A 21266-nucleotide genomic window follows, 5' to 3' on the forward strand; every position below is an offset into this window, starting at 1 on the left:
CATGCATGCAGCACCTCTTGGAAAACTACTACTCGTAGGCACTTGTTCCATTAATTTGCACCAAATATACTCCATCTAAGAGCAGGTACAATAGCAGGCTATAAGCCAGCTGTAAACATATTTTATGTAGATAAATGAGGAGAGAGAAGGGCAGCGGGCTACAGATTTGTAGTCAGCTGCAGCACGGACTTTAAGACGCATTGTGTGTATGATAAGTGGGACCAGATATTAATAGTGTAGTATGTAACTATTGTATGAATGAGCTATTAGATTGGCTATAAATGAATTGTAGCCAGTAGTTGGCTATACTATTAACTTGCTCAGTGCCTATCGGTTGTTTCTGTGTATATGCTCCTATCTTGGTACGACATTAAACAAACAAACGTGGCTCGACACACGCATATATGGTCGTCGTACAGCATAGCGCGCGGATCGGAACCGCACTTTGCATGCTAGGCGACGCGAGAGCGAGGGGGCCGCGCGAGGAGTCGTGCACTCGTGCATCTGCATGTCATGCGGTGTTCAAACTTTGGACACCACAACACCGTGCACGCGCTAGCTATCTAGCTGCTCGATGCCTGCATGTGTGTGGTGTCCTGCATGCTCGCGGCTCGCGATCGATCATGTCCGTCGGGCCGTTGAAACGAGATTGAAACAAGGGGACACGACGCGCGCGCTTAAATCTCTACTACTTGTGTGTGTGTCTAACTACCAAACGCGACGCCTCTATCGCTAGTGCGATTGCATCTGTGCAGATCGATCGATTGATTGCCTCCGGCCATCATCATGGGGAGGGAGGCGCCCTCGCCGCCGCCGGCGCGCGACGCCGGCTCCTCGTCGGGGCAGAAAAGGAAGGCGTTCACCATGGTGGACCAGGACGGCGGCAGCGAGGACACATGGCTGAAGCTGTCGCTCGGTCCGGTCATCTACACCGACGCAACGAACGTCGACGACTCTCCGGTAACGACGACGTTCCCCAAAGAGCTGCCGCCGCCGCCGGCGGCGGTGGGTCCTCCAATTTTCATGGCCTCGGCGACCACCAGCTTGATCGACCATGGCAAGGAAGCTGCTCGCATGGCGACCGACGCTCTCTTCAACGGCGATGCAACAGGTTCAATCCCTAATCCAATTAACCCAGTTGCTTGGCGATTAGCTTCAGCGTTATCACTGAATTAATGCATGCTTGCACCTAATTCAGTCATATATACTATCACTTACCAGGCTCGTCGTCGTTGCATCTCCAACGCCATCACGAATCCTCCTCAGCGCGTCATCCCACCCAACGTCGCAGCACGGCGTCCACCACAAGCTCCACCAGCGGCAGCGCAGGCGACGTACCGGCCATCACCGGCGACGGTATAAACGGCGGTAGCGACGACAACAATGGTGCAGCTGGCATGGTAAACAACGATAGAGTGCTCGTGAATAATCCACCTTATCCGTGGGCTACCAACAGAGTGGCCGTACACCACTCTCTCGTCGAGCTGTCTCGCCGTGGCATCTTCACCATCAAAGGTGAGGCTCGGTGCAGGCGCTGCGACGTACGCAAGGAGTTCGTTTACGATATTGAGGCCAAGTTTCGAGAGTTGGAAGATTATCTCCGCCGAAACTGCATGAGCATGAATGACCGTGCATCAGAGAGGTGGAAGAACCCCATCGTACCCAACTGCGACGGCTGCGGCCAACAGAACTGCATGCGTCCGGTGATCGCCGCTGAGAAGGAGCGCATCAACTGGTTGTTCCTGCTGCTTGGAGAGACGTTGGGTTTGTGCACGCTTGATCAACTCAAGTTTTTCTGTGCGCACACCAATCAACATCGCACGGGCGCCAAGGATAGAGTGTTATATTCTACTTATCTAGAATTGTGTAACCAACTTGTCCCGGGGATAATCAAGCCTTTTGAGAAAAAAGCAGGGCATAATCAGTTGAGGATTCGTTAGTTGGTTTATTTAGAATTTGAGGATATAATCATACGCCTATATGTGGTTGTTTATCTTGTTGGTTTATTTGGAGTTTGTCGTCTTAAAGTCTCGTGTCGCTATAAATATGTATGTGTGAAGTCCTTTTACTCTCTTGTGCGTCTATAATTTACATAATTTACAGTATTGAATTCTCTGTGTGTGGTGTAATATTTTGTCTAAATTAATCTATCTTCTTAGTTCTGAATTGGATCATTTTCCAGTGAGAGAAGAGGAATTCATGACATCCTTATTTTTACTATACGGGAAAAACAGACCAAGCATTATGCCACTTAAATGAAAAAAGGTTAAAAAAAAATCCTGGACATTGTGGCTGACCTCAAATTCCACAGAAACCATCTTCTACTCCGGCCCAACGAGCCCGGCCCAATCCATGTCAGGTGCGGTTTAGGACTCCGTGGTGGCCACGGCGACGCGGAGCCGCGACTTGTATAAACGCGGCGGCGACCGGCGGCGGCGGCGCGCGATGCGTCGTCTGCTGCTCACGGGCTTCCCTGCATCCTCCGCCCTGACCTTCCGCCCACGCATCCGCTTCTTCCCCCGCGCGAACCCTAGAAGCATGGCGGCCGCAGGACCTGCCTGCTGTGCCCCAGCCGCCGCCGCCGCCGCCGCCTCCTCGTCGGCTTCTGCTTCTGCTGCTGCTGCGGCTGGCGATGGCGGCGGAGGAGCCCAGAAGCCGTGGCTGCTCATCGGGCTCGGGAACCCCGGCAGGATGTACAAGGGGACTCGTCACAACGTAAGTATCTACGGTATAAACTGCAATTTGAGCCTGATGAAGAACATAGAGGGTTACATGTTGATTTGTGATAGTTTGGTTGGGGGAAAGGCTACTTTGGCTTAAAGCTGACTTCTTTGCGGAGTCAAAGGAGAATTTTTTTGCCATTGGATAATGGAATTGATTGCTCGTTGGCAGCATTGAGCTTGTTATTTAGAAGCCATTCAGTTCTAGCCTCCTAGAGGCTAGATCTTGGTTTCCCAGTTTCCCTCAATTCCTAGAATTCATCAGGATGTACAAGTGCCAAATATGTTTTTTCCCCTAAAACAAGATCCCTACAAGTGCGGAATTATCTCCTTGCCATGTACTGGTATATTACGATATTTTTCATGTTCTGTAATTATTGTATTTGCACACAGGTTGGATTTGAGATGATCGATGCTATTGCAGAAGCTGAGGGTATTTCTGTTAGCAGCAAGCAATTCAAGTCAATGGTTGGTAAAGGTAATCTAGGCATATATATTGTTGATTTTCATTATGCAACTGTGCAATTGTATCATGTGTTTACAGTTTTAGAGTAGAGATGTGTACTGACTACTGAGTTAGAGTAAGGTCATTTTACTGATACTGCAATGTTTCATAAATGCATTTCTTTCAGTTGCTCAGCTAATTTGTGTAAGGCTAACATTTTTTAAAACAATTATATTTTCGCTTGCATTGGTTTAATACAATAGTTGATACTGTACCTTTTTGTTCCCATGATGCACTTTCTTGTTAATTTCTTAAAAAATAGAGCTTTTTTCAGTGAATGGTAAGAACAGAAGTATCTGTAGGAATGTTTCTTTGGAATTGTTAATTATTATTATCTACATGAAAGACCAATCTATTTATTTAAAATTTTCATGAACACAACCTTAATAGAGACACATATGACAATGCACTGTTTTTTCTTATCTTTCATATAGGCCTTATTGGTGATGTCCCAGTAATGCTTGCCAAGCCACAGACTTACATGAATGCAAGTGGTGAGTCTGTAAGTACAAAACCTATAATCAGTTTCAGATCAATGTACTTGCTATTCAGCCAGTCTTTACTGAATATTGTTGACTTATGCAGGTTGCACAGCTGGTTTCATATTTTAAGATACCACTCAGTCAAGTTCTTGTGGTAAATATTGTCATTACGTTATTAATCTTCCATGTACATTGTATGATTGTTCACAAACTGTTCTTTGCTCTTTTTAGATCTATGATGATCTAGACATACCCTTTGCAAAATTGCGCTTACTGCCTAAAGGAGGACATGGCGGGCATAATGGGTACCCATTCTTTCTCAATATCCCTTTATGCTTAGTATTCTGTTTTATGAACTCAACTTAGGGGGTCTATCTGAGGTTAGCTTCAAATAATTGAAGCACAATTGAACACTCCATGATGTTGACAATTGACATTATCATCACTACAATGTAGAATTTGACCACCGTAGTAAATACAAAGTTCTGGTGGGCTGTTTTCAGCCTTCAATTTCTAAAACAGAAAGGTTTCATGCCCTCCCCCCCCCCCTCCCCCCCCCCCAAAAAAAAAAAAAAGATCCAGCTTTGCTAGCTTTATATTAGCTTGAAATCTTTCCAAGCCCCAAAATGGGGTGGAGAAAGAAGAAAAACAGAGCTTTCATGTGTGGTCTAGCTACAAACGAAGGATGTCTATCGGCATTGACAATTCAGATATCTTTTGACTGTTAGTCTTCTTATCTTCTGACAATTATACTCATGAACATTTCAGGATGAGAAGCATTATTAACCATTTGAAACAGAGCCGTGATTTCCCACGCCTTAGGATTGGTAAGCTAATTAATCACTTCTCTTTCTCATTCAAGTGAAAGTCTGATCTGTTTTCCCTCGAATATTTGTCCAGGTATTGGGCGCCCCACTGGGAAGTTGGATGCTATCGGCTTTGTTCTAAGGTCATTCACCAAGGAAGAACAAGAAGAGGTTTGTATTTGTCTGCAGAATTTTTATGCCTGGACTTTTATGTGTGTGCTATCCTATGATCACTTCTCTTAAGCAGCATGTGGCTTGCAACAACTTGAAAAGCTGAAACACACACTACATTGATCCGTACATACAGAACAAGAACTAACCCTTTTCCCCATGTATTGCAGCTTAATTTGACGATCAATAGGAGCTTGCAAGCAGTAAGGATAATGCTACTCGAAGGATTCAACAAGGGTGCAACTTTTGTGAACACTCCACAGCCATCAGAAATGCTAAATAAATGAAAGTGCCTCCCTTCAGAGGTTCAGATTGCTTAGGGATTCAAATGAAGAGTGTACAATAGCTGTTGTTGTTAGAAGCACCCAGAATAGCTGCACAAAGCACAAGGACCATTCTCCTTGAGCATATGTATCCCAATTGATTTGTAAAGGTGTTCATTTACAACACACAACAAAATGTTGCTCATCGCAACTCTACTTATACATGATTCATTGTTAACAAATATACTACTCGATCAATTCATTGGCTTCCTATCTTGCCTGTTTTCAGCTCTTATCTCACCCTCTGCAATCATCTTACTACCTCCGTCCCATAAAACCTGACTAAGGTTCTACCAGTGTCCCACAAAACATGTTGTTTGAGCAATTTAATTGCCATCTATTTTGAATTTTTGAATGTGCTCATGATTGCTTTGCTACGTGTATTTTTTGTGGCCATAGCTTCAATGTGCAAAGATATAAAGTATTCTTATTGAATGCCCTGCACTCAATGAAATGACATCTCATTATTATTAAGTAAGGAGAACTTGATCATTTTTCCTTCCAGCTAATTTGCTTTTGAAACCTTAAAGCGTCATGCTTTGTGGGACGGAGGAAGAAGCGTCATGCTTTGTGGGACGGAGGAATTATTTCATTGTGGATGTCGAATATATCGACTTGTTGATTCATCCCTTGTTGCTTCACTCAAAGTGAGTGTTCTTGTCAGTTGTCACCACTCTCTTTCTCTTCTTGGTAGGTGTTCTTGTCAAACATTTTCTTTAAGAGATGTTCTTGTCTGTTGTCAGGTTTGTCTGAAACATGTTGGATGGAATCATGTTATCCTGAACACAAAAATCATCCATAATAATAATAATAATAATAATAATAATAATAATAATCATCCGTCTAAAACCAAATTAATCACGACCGTCCATGTAGTTCTCCACCAACCCACCCCCATCACGAAATCCACCACCTCACTCACTCCCTAAAACCCTCCTCCCTCCCCCATCATCTCCCTCCTCCCACTCGCCGCCGCCGCCGCCAACTTTCCCCACCACCACCACCCATGGCGGCCACCACCCACGCCGCCTCCCTCTCCTTCCTCCTCTCTCACCCCCACCCCACCTCCCCCAACCCTAACCCTAACCCTAACCTCCCCCTCCGCCGCGCCCCCCACCGCGTCCGCTGCGCCACCGACGCCGCCGCCACCAGGCACCGGCGCGCGGCCGACGAGAACATCCGGGAGGAGGCGGCGAGGCACCGCGCCCCGAACCACAACTTCTCCGCGTGGTACGCGCCCTTCCCGCCCGCCCCCAACGGCGACCCCGACGAGCGCTACTCCCTGGACGAGATCGTCTACCGCTCCAGCTCGGGCGGCCTCCTCGACGTGCGCCACGACATGGACGCGCTCGCCCGCTTCCCGGGCTCCTACTGGCGCGACCTCTTCGACTCCCGCGTCGGCCGCACCACCTGGCCCTTCGGCTCCGGCGTCTGGTCCAAGAAGGAGTTCGTCCTCCCCGAGATCGACCCCGACCACATCGTCTCCCTCTTCGAGGGCAACTCCAACCTCTTCTGGGCGGAGCGCCTCGGCCGCGACCACCTCGCCGGGATGAACGACCTCTGGGTCAAGCACTGCGGCATCTCCCACACCGGATCGTTCAAGGATCTCGGCATGACGGTGCTCGTCAGCCAGGTGAACCGCCTCCGCCGCGCGCCGCTCTCCCGCCCCATCGCCGGAGTCGGGTGCGCCTCCACGGGGGACACCTCCGCCGCGCTCTCGGCCTACTGCGCCGCCGCGGGGATCCCGGCCATTGTGTTCCTCCCCGCCAACCGCATCTCGCTCGAGCAGCTCATCCAGCCCATTGCCAATGGCGCCACCGTGCTCTCGCTCGACACGGACTTCGACGGCTGCATGCGGCTCATCAGGGAGGTGACTGCCGAGCTGCCGATTTACCTTGCGAATTCATTGAATTCCCTTCGGCTCGAGGGGCAGAAGACTGCTGCTATTGAGATTCTTCAGCAGTTCGATTGGGAGGTGCCGGATTGGGTCATTGTTCCCGGAGGCAATCTTGGGAACATATATGCCTTCTACAAGGGATTCGAGATGTGCCGCGTCCTTGGGCTCGTCGATCGTGTGCCGCGGCTTGTCTGCGCGCAGGCTGCCAATGCGAACCCGCTGTACCGGTACTACAAGTCGGGGTGGACTGAGTTCACGCCGCAGGTGGCTGAGCCGACATTTGCATCGGCAATTCAGATTGGTGACCCGGTATCTGTCGATCGCGCGGTGGTTGCGCTCAAGGCAACTGATGGCATCGTCGAGGAGGCCACGGAGGAGGAACTCATGAACGCAATGTCGCTCGCTGATCGCACTGGCATGTTTGCTTGCCCGCATACTGGGGTTGCCCTCGCAGCACTGTTCAAGCTCCGTGACCAGCGCATCATCGGGCCAAATGACCGCACGGTAGTCGTCAGCACAGCTCATGGTCTGAAGTTCTCACAGTCCAAGATCGACTACCATGACAGCAAGATCGAAGACATGGCCTGCAAGTATGCGAATCCCCCGGTCAGCGTGAAGGCTGACTTCGGTGCCGTCATGGATGTCCTCAAGAAGAGGCTCAAGGGTAAGCTCTGAAGTGTGTTTGGCTAACTCCCCTCCAATCAATTGCTGTATGTCAGTTGTCTTCTGCATCAAATTCGAATGCGGCGGGTGACTGTGGAGCGATGATTCGTCGATTTGTAGTAGTATTGTAGGTCCCTGAACCTTGAAGATCGTCCATGCTTGAGAGTAAAGATTGAGAGGCTATCTCTTGTACCTGTTCTGTGTTGTGTGTGGGTGGGTAATAAGCGACTACCTTGTTGTTTGAAACTCTGAATAATCAGATCATCTAGTCCAATTACTCCGTTCTGCTTCTGCTTGTACTTGTCGGATGTTTGCCCTGATCTATGCTTGGCTATGGTGATTCTGTTGGCAGTTCCATGTAGTTGGCACATGAATACTGCCTCAATTTGCAGTGAATGCCGTCCCTGTCTATCTGTTGTCCTGAACTTTTTGGTGACTTTTCACCCATACCTCGTGAAGGTGAGCGTTAGAACGATGGGATCTAGTAGGCGATGTGCTTGTTTGTTAAGCAGAGCAATTATAACCTGATGCTGCTTGATAGGCTGGGAAACTGATCATCGTGGAGTGCAAAATGCATGGCTCATGGCTGCATTTGCATCAGTGTCCGGTGGCAAAAGAAATTGCTGATTACACCATTTCGGCCTGAGGCAATCTACCGGATGCGGCCTGGACGCCTGCCTGCCTTTCTGGAGGCTTCAGTACGCAGCCAACGCAGGTGGAAGTGCACTTGGAACCAAGAAGCCGAGAGCGGAACAAGTAACTAACAGGCATTTGTTGATAAATTTTATTTCAAAAATTAAACTTATAAAATTACAGTACAACCATGATATAATTACATTGTAACTTATATTTAACCTTCAAAAGTTCATCCTAATATGCTATTTTTATGAAACGGAGATAGTGGGACAAAATTCTCACACATATACAGGCGCTATGATATTTTTCCTTTCTCACTTGCACGAATCTTGAAACAAATCTAATGGCTTAAAAATATATAAAAGTTACATCATAGTTGCATGTAAGTTATAATGTGATTATACTATGATTATATTATAATTAATTATGTTAAAGTTTTAGAAGAAATTTTGTCAATAAACATATAGCAAAATTGAGGCCTAGTGATATAAGGCCCAATCTATCGCAACTCGGCCCAAACTTGTAGGCCGTGATCGATGCCGGCGAGGCCCATTAAACGCCACGTTGGTGGGTGGGCTACTGGCCTGTGCCTCGTCTCGCGACGCGGACGCGCCCCGTTTCAGTGCACGCGGCCACCGCCGCAGCGGCCAATTTTTCGGCCAACTTTTGTGATAAACATGCACGGGTTCCAGTTTCTAAACAAGCAACTGACCGTGGAGGTAGAAGTTGGTACAGTATACGTTACTATATAAACTTTTAATAGGAATGTTGGGACAACCTGTGATGGAAGGAACGAAGATTACAAGAAAATATATCTTGACGTAATCAATTTGCTGGGTTCCACATGAGTAGAAATACATTTTTTACGTTCGCAGAAATACAATTTTATAGGACAAATGTTTTAAAAGTAAAAAATTTAATTTTTATGAGACGGAGATAATATCTTATGCGTTCGCTTCGTTCTCTCGGCGCGGAGATCGACACACGCCATCCACGTACATACGGCGCCAGCGTGTGTGAAATGCAATGCATGTGTCACGCCCTACCAATCCGTACCACGCGATTAAGTTGCTACTCACCCCGTCCTATAATATAAGGAATTTGGAGTTATATGATATATTCTAAGACTACGAACCTGGACAATTTCTATGTGCAGATTCATAGTCCTATAATATATCACATTCATCCAAAATCTCTTATATTATAGGATGGAGGGATTACATTACACTACACTTGGTCACTTGCTTTAGGGTCAAGCAATCCGAACAACGCTAGCTAGAGCTGCATATGCGTTAAACCCGTTTTTGACTTAGCTATATTGGGTAATTAACCCAACCACATCATCTAGCCAACCGGCTGTCGTTTCTTGCTTGAAAAGGCCCAGCTTAATCGATGACGATCGAGCAACGCTGTGATGCGACTTTGCGTGCCACACCGCTACGTCAACACACGGTTAGTTAATTAATTAACTTAACCCAAAAGTTAATTACCACATCGCTTCGCTGGTGCCCATCACCGTCAACTAGTTTACTGCTACTTGCCGGTAAAAAATATGGAATAAGGAAGAAACATAACACTAGCAAGTAGATCTCTCTGCTGTCTCACCATGTGACTGGACGAAATCTACGACCAGTTCTTGTACTGCATCGATTGATCTTCTGCAGGCTCTGTACTGCACTAGCTAGCATGTTCTTTCTGTTCAGACGAAAAGTAGTAGTAGTAGACGTTGATCGAATCGAACCTGCTCTCGCGGCTCGAGTAGATTGGCCGGTAAATATACAAATTTTTCACCATTTGCATCTTGTCACATTGTGTGATACAAAATCATCTTACCACTTGTGACTTTTGTGATGACTTCCAAACTCTCGTGAACCACAGAGACTGAGATGAAACGGTCTTATACCATAGTAGAATATACTGTGGTGAGATTTTTTTCCACTCTAGACTTTTCACCCCCCGGATACGAACCGTGCCCGAGGTCAAGATCAATATATACAGCTATGTTACTAGCTAGTGCAAGACAAGTTGAAAAATACTTTAAACATCCCAATCTTGACTCATCAACAGTATTGCCGGTCCATGTACACATATCGGTGAATTTCTACTGCAAATTGTGGTCATCATCAACTCGATCATCGATCAAGGTACTCATATACCCTAGCCAGTACAGTGCTAGTTAATCTCTCTTTCTGTGTGTGGTGTTTACTCCACCAATTTAGTAATTGTTGGTCAATTCGATGATCTTGCATTTATAAACTACCATTGATTCATGTAGCAGTAGTTTTCATATTACTGTATCAACTGTAGCTAGCTAGCGACAAACAGGAAATTTCCTGGAAAGGATCAATGAACACACAGGGGTTAAGTAACCATATGGACACAATGAAAATTCATGCAGCACTAGTGGTCGGATCCAGCAGTAGTGCCAGCAAGTTAGAACTGATCGAAATGATTTTTTCTACCATCAATTTGCAGTTGCTTACTAGCTGTACTGTGCAGGAGAGTACTCCGTACTACATTGCCGTGTTGAATTAATTGATGCCAATTAGGAAGCGTTGCGGCGCCGCGAGGGTAATATAAAATTTGCTGCTATGTACACAGCCAAATTAGCATCTTCTTGCTTTGGTGTTTGACGGTCGAATACCTAACTGTCCAGATGCATACAACCATGTAATGAGACAACAGATGGATATATATAGCCCATAATTCTGGTACATGTGAGCCTATCTAATTAATTATACTATACATACATATATAGCAGGAGCTAGCACAGTATATATATGCATGTAAACAACTGAAATGAGCTGAATTAATTCTCTAATCTCAGCTGGTAGCTAGTGATCAACAATTCAACATACTATAAGAATGATATGATATCCGGTCTGAATTAATTTCTAGCTAGCCTGACATGGAGCGACCATGTGTGTGCTTTTGAGAAAGATGGCATCAGCAAGCTAGCAAGCCCATATATGCATGTGTTAAAACTGTCAAAAATATTTTTTTCAAGCCTATCTCGAACCTATTCGATGCATGATCCATTGATGCTGGATTAGCTTGAATTGGGTCCATTATTAATCTTTCTGCTGTGAAGATAACAATTAAAATCAAGACTACGTACTCCAGTATCATATCACATGTGGAAATCCACCCAGCTGACTAGATATGAGATAAAAAGGAGAGACAAAAGAAAATTACATTTTGTTTAGATAATGGAAGTACTAAATAAAATTATCAATACCGGTTACCATTTATTATGATTAAATTCTTGCAGCTAGTTAAATTGACTCCCACGGTAAAACTTAAGTAAAAAAGGAAAAAAAACATCATTCACTGAAAAAAAATAATTTATCACCCAGAAAGAAAGACCAACGAATGGTGCGTGGACAGCTAGAGCAGCAGAAGCCACTCCATCGGCCAAAAATTAAATCTAGCGGCTTAATATGGAAATCAAATCACGATCAAGCTAAATATGCGCCTAATGATTGTTATCATGCCGACGTTTGGAAAGAGGCCGAGCCTTTTGATCCTTTAATTTGCCAAATTAGCCAAATCCATGGCCATTTAATTATAAAATCATGGGGGTGCGTTGCGTATGATGCGTAAAGTGCCACATCAGTTGGATAAACCCTCGCAATTAACAAAACGTCGTATCGCGGAATCTCCAATTAACAACGGGATTAGTGCACGCGTACGTACTAATAACGACTTACACATGTGCGTGAACAATTTAACCATCAACAAAATCTGGTGGTCCAGCTGATGACATGTAACCAAACAATGACTAAGCCTTGCACTTGAAAATTAAGACGTAATCTCCCAATAAAAGCGCGTCCTTTTTCGACGATAATGATGCGACAAACATGTACATTTGGTTGCATTTTTTTTTTGCAGATAGCTCGAGATTTGGTCGATGATATATGCACGCATATATGCTTGGGTGTACTTATATGTATATTTTATACTTAAAAATATGGGTGTGATTAGTAGCGGATTAATGATTTTTTTTAAAGCACAGTACAAACGCAGACGTTTATAACGTGCACGCACTCACCCAGCACGCACGCATGCACACATTGTTTCTATGAGCACATCCGGAAGACTGGGCCGGTGTATCTTGAGATTAACGAAGTCACCACGAGTACGTCACAATACGAGCACATGTGTCAAATCTAGAATTTGAATTTAGATGAGCCAGTTACACCATAAGGAATCTAACTATTTGGGCTAATTATAGTACTAGTAGAGATATCCGATATGGTATATATAGGCATGTTCGAATTAAGAGGAATCGATCACACACACAAACTAAAAAGAGATTGATGATGAGATAAAGTATGCAAAATCCGTGGAAGAATCGGACGAAGATATGGCCATGGGCAAACGCATGCCACGTACGAGATAAGGATGATACGCCTGCATGCGTGCGTGCATAATCGTTGGATTGATCATGCATGTAATATTTTATGCTGCTGCTAAGTACGTATGCTGCCAATGCACCGGCCTTCTTAATTTGCTATCTTACCTCAGCATCAAACATATCACATAGTCGTTAATCAAGTTGGAGAGCTAGCTAGCTAAAGCCACCATATGTACATACAAAGACACATGTGCTGATGTGCTCATCTCTCTCTATCTGAATCTGCTTTTTTTGTGCAGAAAGAAACTAAACTCTGAAACTGGCAAATGAGGTCATGACACGAGCAGATTAGCCACGCGAGCAACAGCACAATAATTAAAGTGGATAGAAAAGCAACATGAAACCGGGTTGATTTGCTTTGCAAACTTTGTGTGTGAGAGAGAGTGGCACACCCGCGAATTGTGTGTAATATATATACAAGTAGAAAGCGCAGTCGTCAGCCATGCGGCAAATAAGTGTAGTCTAGTCCAGATCACTAGCTAGCTTAGCATTTTTTTTTAAAGAAGAGTATTTTTTTTACCTGATCTCTACGTTCAACCGGATATATGCAACCCTTTAAATTAGAAACTTAGCCCCACAAACAATCCAATCTGAAATTCGCTCCTACAAAGATTTAATTTAAAACCTTAAGGTGTCACGTACTCGTCATTATAACCACTAGACTACGTATCTTTCGTAACTTAGCTTTGTTTTTGCGTATAGAGAAAATAATGATACGGAGGCACGCATGCACTAACACGGTGACCGGCCATCGGTCCATCCGACGTCGGAGAAATGCAGAGATGCTGCGGTTGCTGTTGTCAGGGTTATTTTCTATGTTATCTATCCAGGGCATCAATCGTTTAGATAGATAGATAGATCTATGTGCCCTCCTAAATTAACAAATCGGCCGAAATCGCCTGGGAAAAAAAAAGGAGAAAGTGATCGATCATCGTCAATAATCGTGGAGCGCTGGAGAAAGATTCGATCGATCGATATGTGCTAGCTGGGGTACTCGATTGATCTGTCACGGCCATGGGCAGAGAGAGATATATAGTAGGTATAGCTAAGCTACGGCGGCTGGGTGTTGATTGGAAGAGATGAGATGAGATGGGATGGGGATGATAGAATAGAGAGTGGCAGTAGTTGTGTTTTTTTCAGGGGGGATGCACCAGCTGAGTTGCCATATGGCCATGGTCCACACTTCATGTGAACGCCACGCCGCGCCCTCGCGCGCCTGCCTCCTCCTCCTCCTGGGACCCCATATCTCCATCCTCCCATGCTAGCTCTCCCATCTCTCTCTCTCGCGCGCGCCCGGTTTTTCGATCGCTTTTCCATGCCGCGGCCTCTCATGATCTCATCGGTCGTCGTCGTCTCCTCCGGCCATCGATCACATGATGCGTTGTACGTACCCATGGAGAGTGCAGGGCAGTCGACGACGCATGGCACTAGTACCGGTCATTCGCAGATCGACCGTGCATGTATTCATGGTACCTAGCTAGGCCTTGTCCGCTGTTGTATACTGCCTGGGTGTGCCTGGTTTTCGTGAAACAAAAGGGAAGAATTTTTTTTTATAAGAAACATAGTACAGCGATAATAACACGCACAATCACTTCTACGAATACACCTGCCATATCCCTATAAGCACCTCGTTCCTATAAACATCTCGCTTTCAATGGATATTTATCACCTATCCCTGAAAAAATAATTACCTGTAAATACGAGAACCCGTGTCAAGTATAGCACTTGAACCCAGATAGATTGGTTCCAAAAAAAAACTATCCAGTTAAGTTACACTCAATTAGCTAAACAAGCGAAGAATTGTCCAGCCATGCAAGGAATTCTGGGAACCGGTTTCTTTTCAGCTAAGTGTATACACTACTAGACTACGAATCCGAGGCTAAAGATGTCAATACATGTGTTCACTTCATTTGTTGGTGAGTCTCAGATACTAATAGTCAAATAGTTTTTAAAAAAATTAACAACATTGGTCATCTATCATCGTGCAAAAAATCAATTTCAAATTTGATCACAGAATAAGGAAAAAAACAAATTGCACCATTAGTAGTACAAGTATTATTCTAGTCAGATTTTTTTTTCTTCAACTTGTCTAGGCTGAATTTAAGCTTGACTAACGCAGTGATATCTCACACAATTATTTGTGTTATTAATTTTTTTAGAATTTTTTATATCCATTTTATATCACATACAAATTAATAATAGGTGCACATCCACTTAAGTGACAAAATAGCTTTTCCATATCTTATTATCGTCCAAGCACAGCACATAATGTGGTTACTAATTAATATGTGTACTAATAGATCGTTGTTTTTGCAACAACTTCGGCTGGTCGTCCAACTTTTAGAACTTTTATGTAGTGCCTATATAATGTACTTTTTAAATAATATTTGTGGGGACTTCTATTTATCACTCAACTAGAATAGAAAAAATATTATTCAATATTTCAATGGCCAGGATTGCTTTATAATTCATCCGACCCCCTCCCCCCCCCACCCCCCTCAACCAAACCCTTCCTCCGCCTTCTCTTCTTGTTCACCTTGCAGTCGCCGACACAATCCCCTTCCCCATGCCACCACTGGCACCGCCTCCTTACTGTGTCGGAATCCACTGCTTCTCTTGCTCTAGCTCACCATGTGTGCACCCACTTTCATTCCTATGGCTTTGGCGCCGCCTCTAGCACCTCACCACCTGCCCTTGTCCTCTGCTCACCATCCACCATCGGCCTTCCACAACCCTGGCTACTTTCTCTAGAGCCATCCTCAATACCGCCTTACCATCGCCTCCAACCACAAAATTATATCTTTGTCGGAGTTCAAGGGTCGCCATCACTGGTTAGTCTGTCATCTTCCTTTTCTCTTTTCATGTATCACCTGGTCTAAAGGTGGAAGACGATGGATAGGCCATTAGATTAGATCCATCAGTCGCCTAAAACTTGATGAATAGTAACAATGCTGTTTGTGTACAAGAAAATCACTCCAAATTAAACGGAAAGTCACTATGGCTGTGTTTAGATCCAAAGTCTTCAGTCCTTTTCCATCATCAACCTGTCATACACACACAACTTTTTAGTCACATCATCTTCAATTTCAACCAAAATCTAAACTTTGCGCTGAACTAAACATAGCCTATATTTGTAGTATAAAATCAATTTGTAATTTTCTTGTAAAATAAAGTAACCTGCCAACTTTGCTGATCAATATTCAATTCGACTAGACCCCAGCTACACTGTGCATATGCGATCGAGTCGTCTCCCAAGTTGTACACACAAAGTCGTCTGTTGCAATTACTCTGTTGTCTGCCTACTTAATCAGGCCACATGACAAAACATCACAAAGCAAATTCCACCACATTCATATATAGCAACGAACCTGACCAGTGACCAGATTAAATTCGGCAGGCATGCTGATAATCTCCATTACACGCATCCAGCCATGGCAGAATTAAACGCACACTGGAAGTTGTTAACCAACTTGCCCCTCTAGCAGCCTGAAATGAGCCTATCAAATTTATGAAATTATGACTCGTCATTTGTCAACTAGCTAGCTAGTTAGCTGACACGATATACTATATATATATATATATATATATATATATATATATATATATATATATATATATATATATATATATATATATATATATATATATATATATATATATATATATATATATATATATATATATATATATATATATATATATATATATATATATATATATATATATATATATATATATATATATATATATATATATACATGCCCCTGCCTTCTTGAAACCCATCTGTGCATGTATGCTAAAATCCAACACAGCCGACATCTCGATATTATTATCATATTATGGGGTTCAATTATATATATGCAACTGGATGGATATCATTGACCCTATTTAAGTTCGGTCAGTGAGCATGATCGATACGAGATATGTACCATATTTTGATGTCCAGCTAACTACTCCCTCCGTTTCAAAGTGTTTGACACCGTTGACTTTTTAGCACAAGTTTAACTGTTCGTCTTATTCAACAACTTTTGTGAAATATGTAAAATTATATACCTACATAAAAATATATTTAACAATGAATCAAATGATAGAAAAAGAATTAATAATTACTTAAATTTTTTGAATAAGACGAACAGTCAAACATGTTTAAAAAAGTCAACGGCGTCAAACATTTCGAAACGGATGGAGTATATAGTGTATATGCATTGTATCATGACAACAAAGCTTGTTGAGCAGATGAACCAAAAATGTCAACCTAAAACTACTGTAGTAGTACATCTGTTTTTAAAAGGATATGATGTTTTGGGCATCGAGATACATAGTCTCTAATGTACATATTTTATCATTACTTTATCGAACTATATATTTATAGAATAAATATAAAAAATGTAACTATACAATATATTTTCATGGAAAATCTACTAATATTATTTTTCATATTTTAAATTCTGGTAATCTTTTTTTTTACATTTTGAGCCATCTATCGCACTTCATGTTAATCACTTTATAGACTCAACTAACTATATTTATATGTTGCTATGTGAAAAATGAAAAATGTCAGGAATTAATGTATACACTCCTACACTAATAGGGACAGGTTTACTAAAACCAAACTAGGATTTATTATCTGCCAATCCTTGAAGAGGGTAATTGATCCGGGCAATCCATGGAGACCAAGCATGTACAGTCTGCTGAATAGTCAAGTAAAAAACAGGAATCTAATCAGGAAAAAACTGGTCGACGTGGACACGCATAAAAATCATTTCTAGAACTCCCAGAAAATTCTACCACACTATCACTATCACTATCACCAGAGACCAGCACACAATATATACCTGTAGTATAAACGCCAAAATAGATGAGACATTTAGCTTTGGTATCCAGGCACTAATTACTGCTTTTCACCCCCAACAAACACCAGGAGCTAGCTAGCCAAATTAACACAAAGGGATTATTTTCCACCTAGAATTTTCTGTTGTTAAAAACCCCTAGAATTTTTCGTATTTATTAACTACATAATTTTTTAGGGTAATCTAGATAATTAAACTGTCATAAATATATTAATACCTCGATAAAACAGTACATAATTAAGTATGTACATGCGTGTGGTTTCATAATTCCATAAAAAGACAAACTTAAAAGATTTAGGTAAAGATGTCATCACAAATCTATCACACTGGCCCTGATAGCCAATGGGTGCATGGGCGATCACATCATCTCCCCTTGTTGACTCACAATAACACAAACCCATAAGACCATGGTATATACAATCCATCAGCACAAATACTATATATGTGTGGCCATACAGAATAGAACAAAACCATATGCCCTATATGTCATACACATGTAATGTGGTTAATTAATTATATTGAAGCATACTAATTGAAGATAATGTAGGAATTGAAAACACGGGAATAGAAAAAAAAAACTTATTCACATATAGATTGGAAAACAAAGTAACATTTATAAAGTCGGCATTTTTGTACGAGTTGAAAAAACACACATGAATTTTCATAAAAAAAAATCACAAGTGAAGTGACCAATATATCATATAACACAATTAGTTATGTAATCCTCATAAAAAGATATAATTGATAATGTAAGTCGTCATCATATAAGAAAAGCTCCAAGTGACCACAATAATAATAAAATAAAATACTGTTGTTAGCATCATCTCCTACCTCCATCGATCCATCTATATAACCCATGGTGGCTAGCAGCAGTCGCCCTTCCTCCTCAACCTCTCAGAGGCTTCACCTTTCCTCAGCTTAGCTAGCTAGCTGCTCGATCCGGCGGCGTGATCGATCGATCTCTCTGATTCTATCAGGTGTTCGACCAGATTCCATCGATGGACAGCACGAGCTGTCTCTTGGACGACGCGAGCAGCGGCGCGTCCACGGGCAAGAAGGCGGCGGCGGCGGCGGCGTCGAAGGCGCTGCAGCGCGTGGGCAGCGGCGCCAGCGCGGTGATGGACGCGGCCGAGCCTGGCGCCGAGGCGGACTCGGGCGGCGAGCGGCGCGGCGGCGGCGGCGGGAAGCTGCCGTCGTCCAAGTACAAGGGCGTGGTGCCGCAACCGAACGGGCGGTGGGGCGCGCAGATATACGAGCGGCACCAGCGGGTGTGGCTCGGCACGTTCACCGGCGAGGCGGAGGCGGCGCGCGCCTACGACGTGGCGGCGCAGCGGTTCCGCGGCCGCGACGCCGTCACCAACTTCCGCCCGCTCGCCGAGTCCGACCCGGAGGCCGCCGTCGAGCTCCGCTTCCTCGCGTCCCGCTCCAAGGCCGAGGTCGTCGACATGCTCCGCAAGCACACCTACCTCGAGGAGCTCACGCAGAACAAGCGCGCCTTCGCCGCCATCTCCCCGCCGCCCCCCAAGCACCCCGCCTCCTCTCCGACGTCCTCCTCCGCCGCGCGCGAGCACCTGTTCGACAAGACGGTGACGCCCAGCGACGTCGGGAAGCTGAACCGGCTGGTGATCCCCAAGCAGCACGCCGAGAAGCACTTCCCGCTCCAGCTCCCTCCCCCTACCACAACCTCCTCCGTCGCCGCCGCCGCCGACGCCGCCGCCGGCGGCGGCGATTGCAAGGGCGTCCTCCTCAACTTCGAGGACGCCGCCGGGAAGGTGTGGAAATTCCGGTACTCCTACTGGAACAGCAGCCAGAGCTACGTGCTCACCAAGGGGTGGAGCCGCTTCGTCAAGGAGAAGGGGCTCCACGCCGGCGACGCCGTCGGCTTCTACCGCGCCGCCGGTAAGAACGCGCAGCTCTTCATCGACTGCAAGGTCCGGGCAAAACCCACCACCGCCGCCGCCGCCGCCGCCTTCCTCAGCGCGGTGGCCGCCGCCGCCGCGCCGCCACCCGCCGTGAAGGCTATCAGGCTGTTCGGTGTCGACCTGCTCACGGCGGCGGCGCCGGAGCTGCAGGACGCCGGCGGCGCCGCCATGACCAAGAGCAAGAGAGCCATGGACGCCATGGCTGAGTCACAAGCACACGTGGTTTTTAAGAAGCAATGCATAGAGCTTGCGCTAACCTAGCTAGCACGCTGATGCAGCTAGCGTTTTTTTTGCTCATTCGCTTGCTTGCTTAATTAATTATTCAGATATATGCAACATAATTAATGGTTAGTTTAGTGACTCTTGATCAAATCTCTTGCTTGCTTGCTTGATTTCATTTCTTGTCATATATGCTCTACTCTACCACAATCGATCTAGTCTTTGTTAATCCTCCATTTCTTTCTCATTTTAATTTGGCAAGTGTATACTAATTCTGCCCTAGATTAAGAGCTTCATGCATGCCATAAGAAGCAACGTTTGATCGATCGAGCTAGCAAAACTCTTGTTGTCTCTAGCTCGATCTAGCTCAGCTTCTTTCCTTCTTCAATTCAATTCCTAATTAACTGTGAGATCGATGTGATGCAAAAATTAGAGGAGACATCAATCAATTTGTGGCTACTACTATACATATCTCTTTGCAAATTTGACACTCATTTTGTTGTGTTGCTTTCACGTGGTTCAAGATGTGATGTGTGTGTGTGTTGTGCCAAAGGCCAGATGCATTGCATGTAAAGTCTCGGGAGTTATCTGTTCCCCAATGGAATGGTCGAATGGGAGAGGAAAGTGAAGAAGGTGAAGTGCCCATAATTGTATGCATGCATGCATGCACCTGAACAAAAGGAAAAAAAAAACTGATGGTTTTTAGCTTAGCTAGCAGCAGGAGTGAGTGAATGTGAGAGTGATAATCTGATAAGACTGATACGATATATATGCTATGCTTTGCTTAGAGACAGCCGGAAAACTAAAGTGGATGCAGCATGATATATACTTTCACAGGTTGGGGAGATGGATGGATACATCGGCTACCAACAGAGAGGAATCTGGACATATATAACTAGCTAGTAGCATGCAGCAATAATATGCACTGTTTGATGCATGATATGCAAGAATGTTTTGCTATTTTAGCAGCAACAAGGTAAGTGAGAGGTAGATACATATGTCCTAGCATCGATCCTATAGCTTTACACATGTCCTGTTCATGATGAAGTGTCAGTAGCTAGATTGCTTATCTTCTGTAAATGAATGAATTAATTAACTACTACCTCCGTTTCAAGTTATAAAACTTTCTAGCATTGTCTATATTCATATAGATGTTAATGAATCTAAGCACACATATATGTTTAAATTCATTAATATTATATATATGAATGTGGGCAATCCTAGAAAATCTTATAATATGAAACGGATGAAGTAGGTATTTGTATGCACATGAAACTCATCAACATATATACTAGTAGTTGATATGCTATATATTCTCTTGATTTGTGTATATGCAGCTAGCTAGCTTGTGCTAGGAGCTAGGTGATGATATATAAGAGAGTGCATTAGTCACACTAATAATACTTGTTGTGATGTACGTAGTGGTGTACAGATGTTTCAGAATATCAGACGACTTTATGTCTAACTAAGAATATTTTTCCGTGATTTCTGAATCTTTTGATCTGAAACAGTGCAACATCCAACAGAACCAATGTCCAGCGGTTCTAAGATTTTGACCAAAGAGAGAATGAGAGTACTCCTTACTTTTAATTCTCCTTTTTCGAGCTGATACATCAGGCAACTCTTGATGCTAACTGTTTTCATGCCATTGTTTT

At 44.0% G+C, this 21266-nt stretch overlaps 4 protein-coding genes across 4 annotated transcripts; all 4 read left to right on the forward strand.

The window, feature by feature from the left end:
• The first annotated feature begins 786 nt into the window (after positions 1–786).
• On the forward strand, positions 787–1940 carry LOC107277235 (uncharacterized). Its single transcript, XM_015783197.1, has 2 exons — positions 787–1111; positions 1222–1940. The coding sequence occupies exons 1-2, from the start codon at positions 787–789 to the stop codon at positions 1938–1940; spliced, it is 1044 nt and encodes a 347-aa protein (XP_015638683.1).
• A 455-nt stretch (positions 1941–2395) lies between these two features.
• Positions 2396–5240, forward strand: LOC4339520 (peptidyl-tRNA hydrolase, mitochondrial-like). The gene is made up of 8 exons (XM_015782588.3): positions 2396–2715; positions 3114–3198; positions 3660–3727; positions 3811–3861; positions 3939–4012; positions 4476–4534; positions 4608–4684; positions 4855–5240. Exons 1-8 carry the CDS (start codon positions 2446–2448, stop codon positions 4969–4971), a joined length of 801 nt encoding a protein of 266 aa, XP_015638074.1. The 5' UTR covers positions 2396–2445; the 3' UTR covers positions 4972–5240.
• Positions 5241–5899: 659 nt separating this feature from the next.
• LOC4339521 (threonine synthase, chloroplastic) lies at positions 5900–7852 on the forward strand. Its single transcript, XM_015785043.3, has one exon. The coding sequence runs from the start codon at positions 6014–6016 to the stop codon at positions 7577–7579; it is 1566 nt and encodes a 521-aa protein (XP_015640529.1). The 5' UTR covers positions 5900–6013; the 3' UTR covers positions 7580–7852.
• A 10478-nt stretch (positions 7853–18330) lies between these two features.
• On the forward strand, positions 18331–20081 carry LOC4339522 (AP2/ERF and B3 domain-containing protein Os05g0549800-like). Its single transcript, NM_001420870.1, has one exon. The coding sequence runs from the start codon at positions 18469–18471 to the stop codon at positions 19651–19653; it is 1185 nt and encodes a 394-aa protein (NP_001407799.1). The 5' UTR covers positions 18331–18468; the 3' UTR covers positions 19654–20081.
• Positions 20082–21266: the final 1185 nt, after the last annotated feature.

The sequence above is a fragment of the Oryza sativa genome, chromosome 5 (genome assembly GCF_034140825.1).
Source record: "Oryza sativa Japonica Group chromosome 5, ASM3414082v1".
Classification (NCBI taxonomy): Eukaryota; Viridiplantae; Streptophyta; class Magnoliopsida; order Poales; family Poaceae; genus Oryza; species Oryza sativa.

Bases quoted from the DNA above. Each gene is read 5' to 3' on its own strand.
- LOC4339522 (NM_001420870.1), top strand. From the start codon at position 18,469: ATGGACAGCACGAGCTGTCTCTTGGACGACGCGAGCAGCGGCGCGTCC.
- LOC107277235 (XM_015783197.1), top strand. From the start codon at position 787: ATGGGGAGGGAGGCGCCCTCGCCGCCGCCGGCGCGCGACGCCGGCTCC. The intron at 1,112-1,221 runs GTTCAATCCCTA...ATCACTTACCAG, and splicing joins CTTCAACGGCGATGCAACAG to GCTCGTCGTCGTTGCATCTC.
- LOC4339520 (XM_015782588.3), top strand. From the start codon at position 2,446: ATGCGTCGTCTGCTGCTCACGGGCTTCCCTGCATCCTCCGCCCTGACC. The intron at 3,862-3,938 runs GTAAATATTGTC...TGCTCTTTTTAG, and splicing joins CACTCAGTCAAGTTCTTGTG to ATCTATGATGATCTAGACAT. The intron at 4,013-4,475 runs GTACCCATTCTT...TGAACATTTCAG, and splicing joins GGACATGGCGGGCATAATGG to GATGAGAAGCATTATTAACC.
- LOC4339521 (XM_015785043.3), top strand. From the start codon at position 6,014: ATGGCGGCCACCACCCACGCCGCCTCCCTCTCCTTCCTCCTCTCTCAC.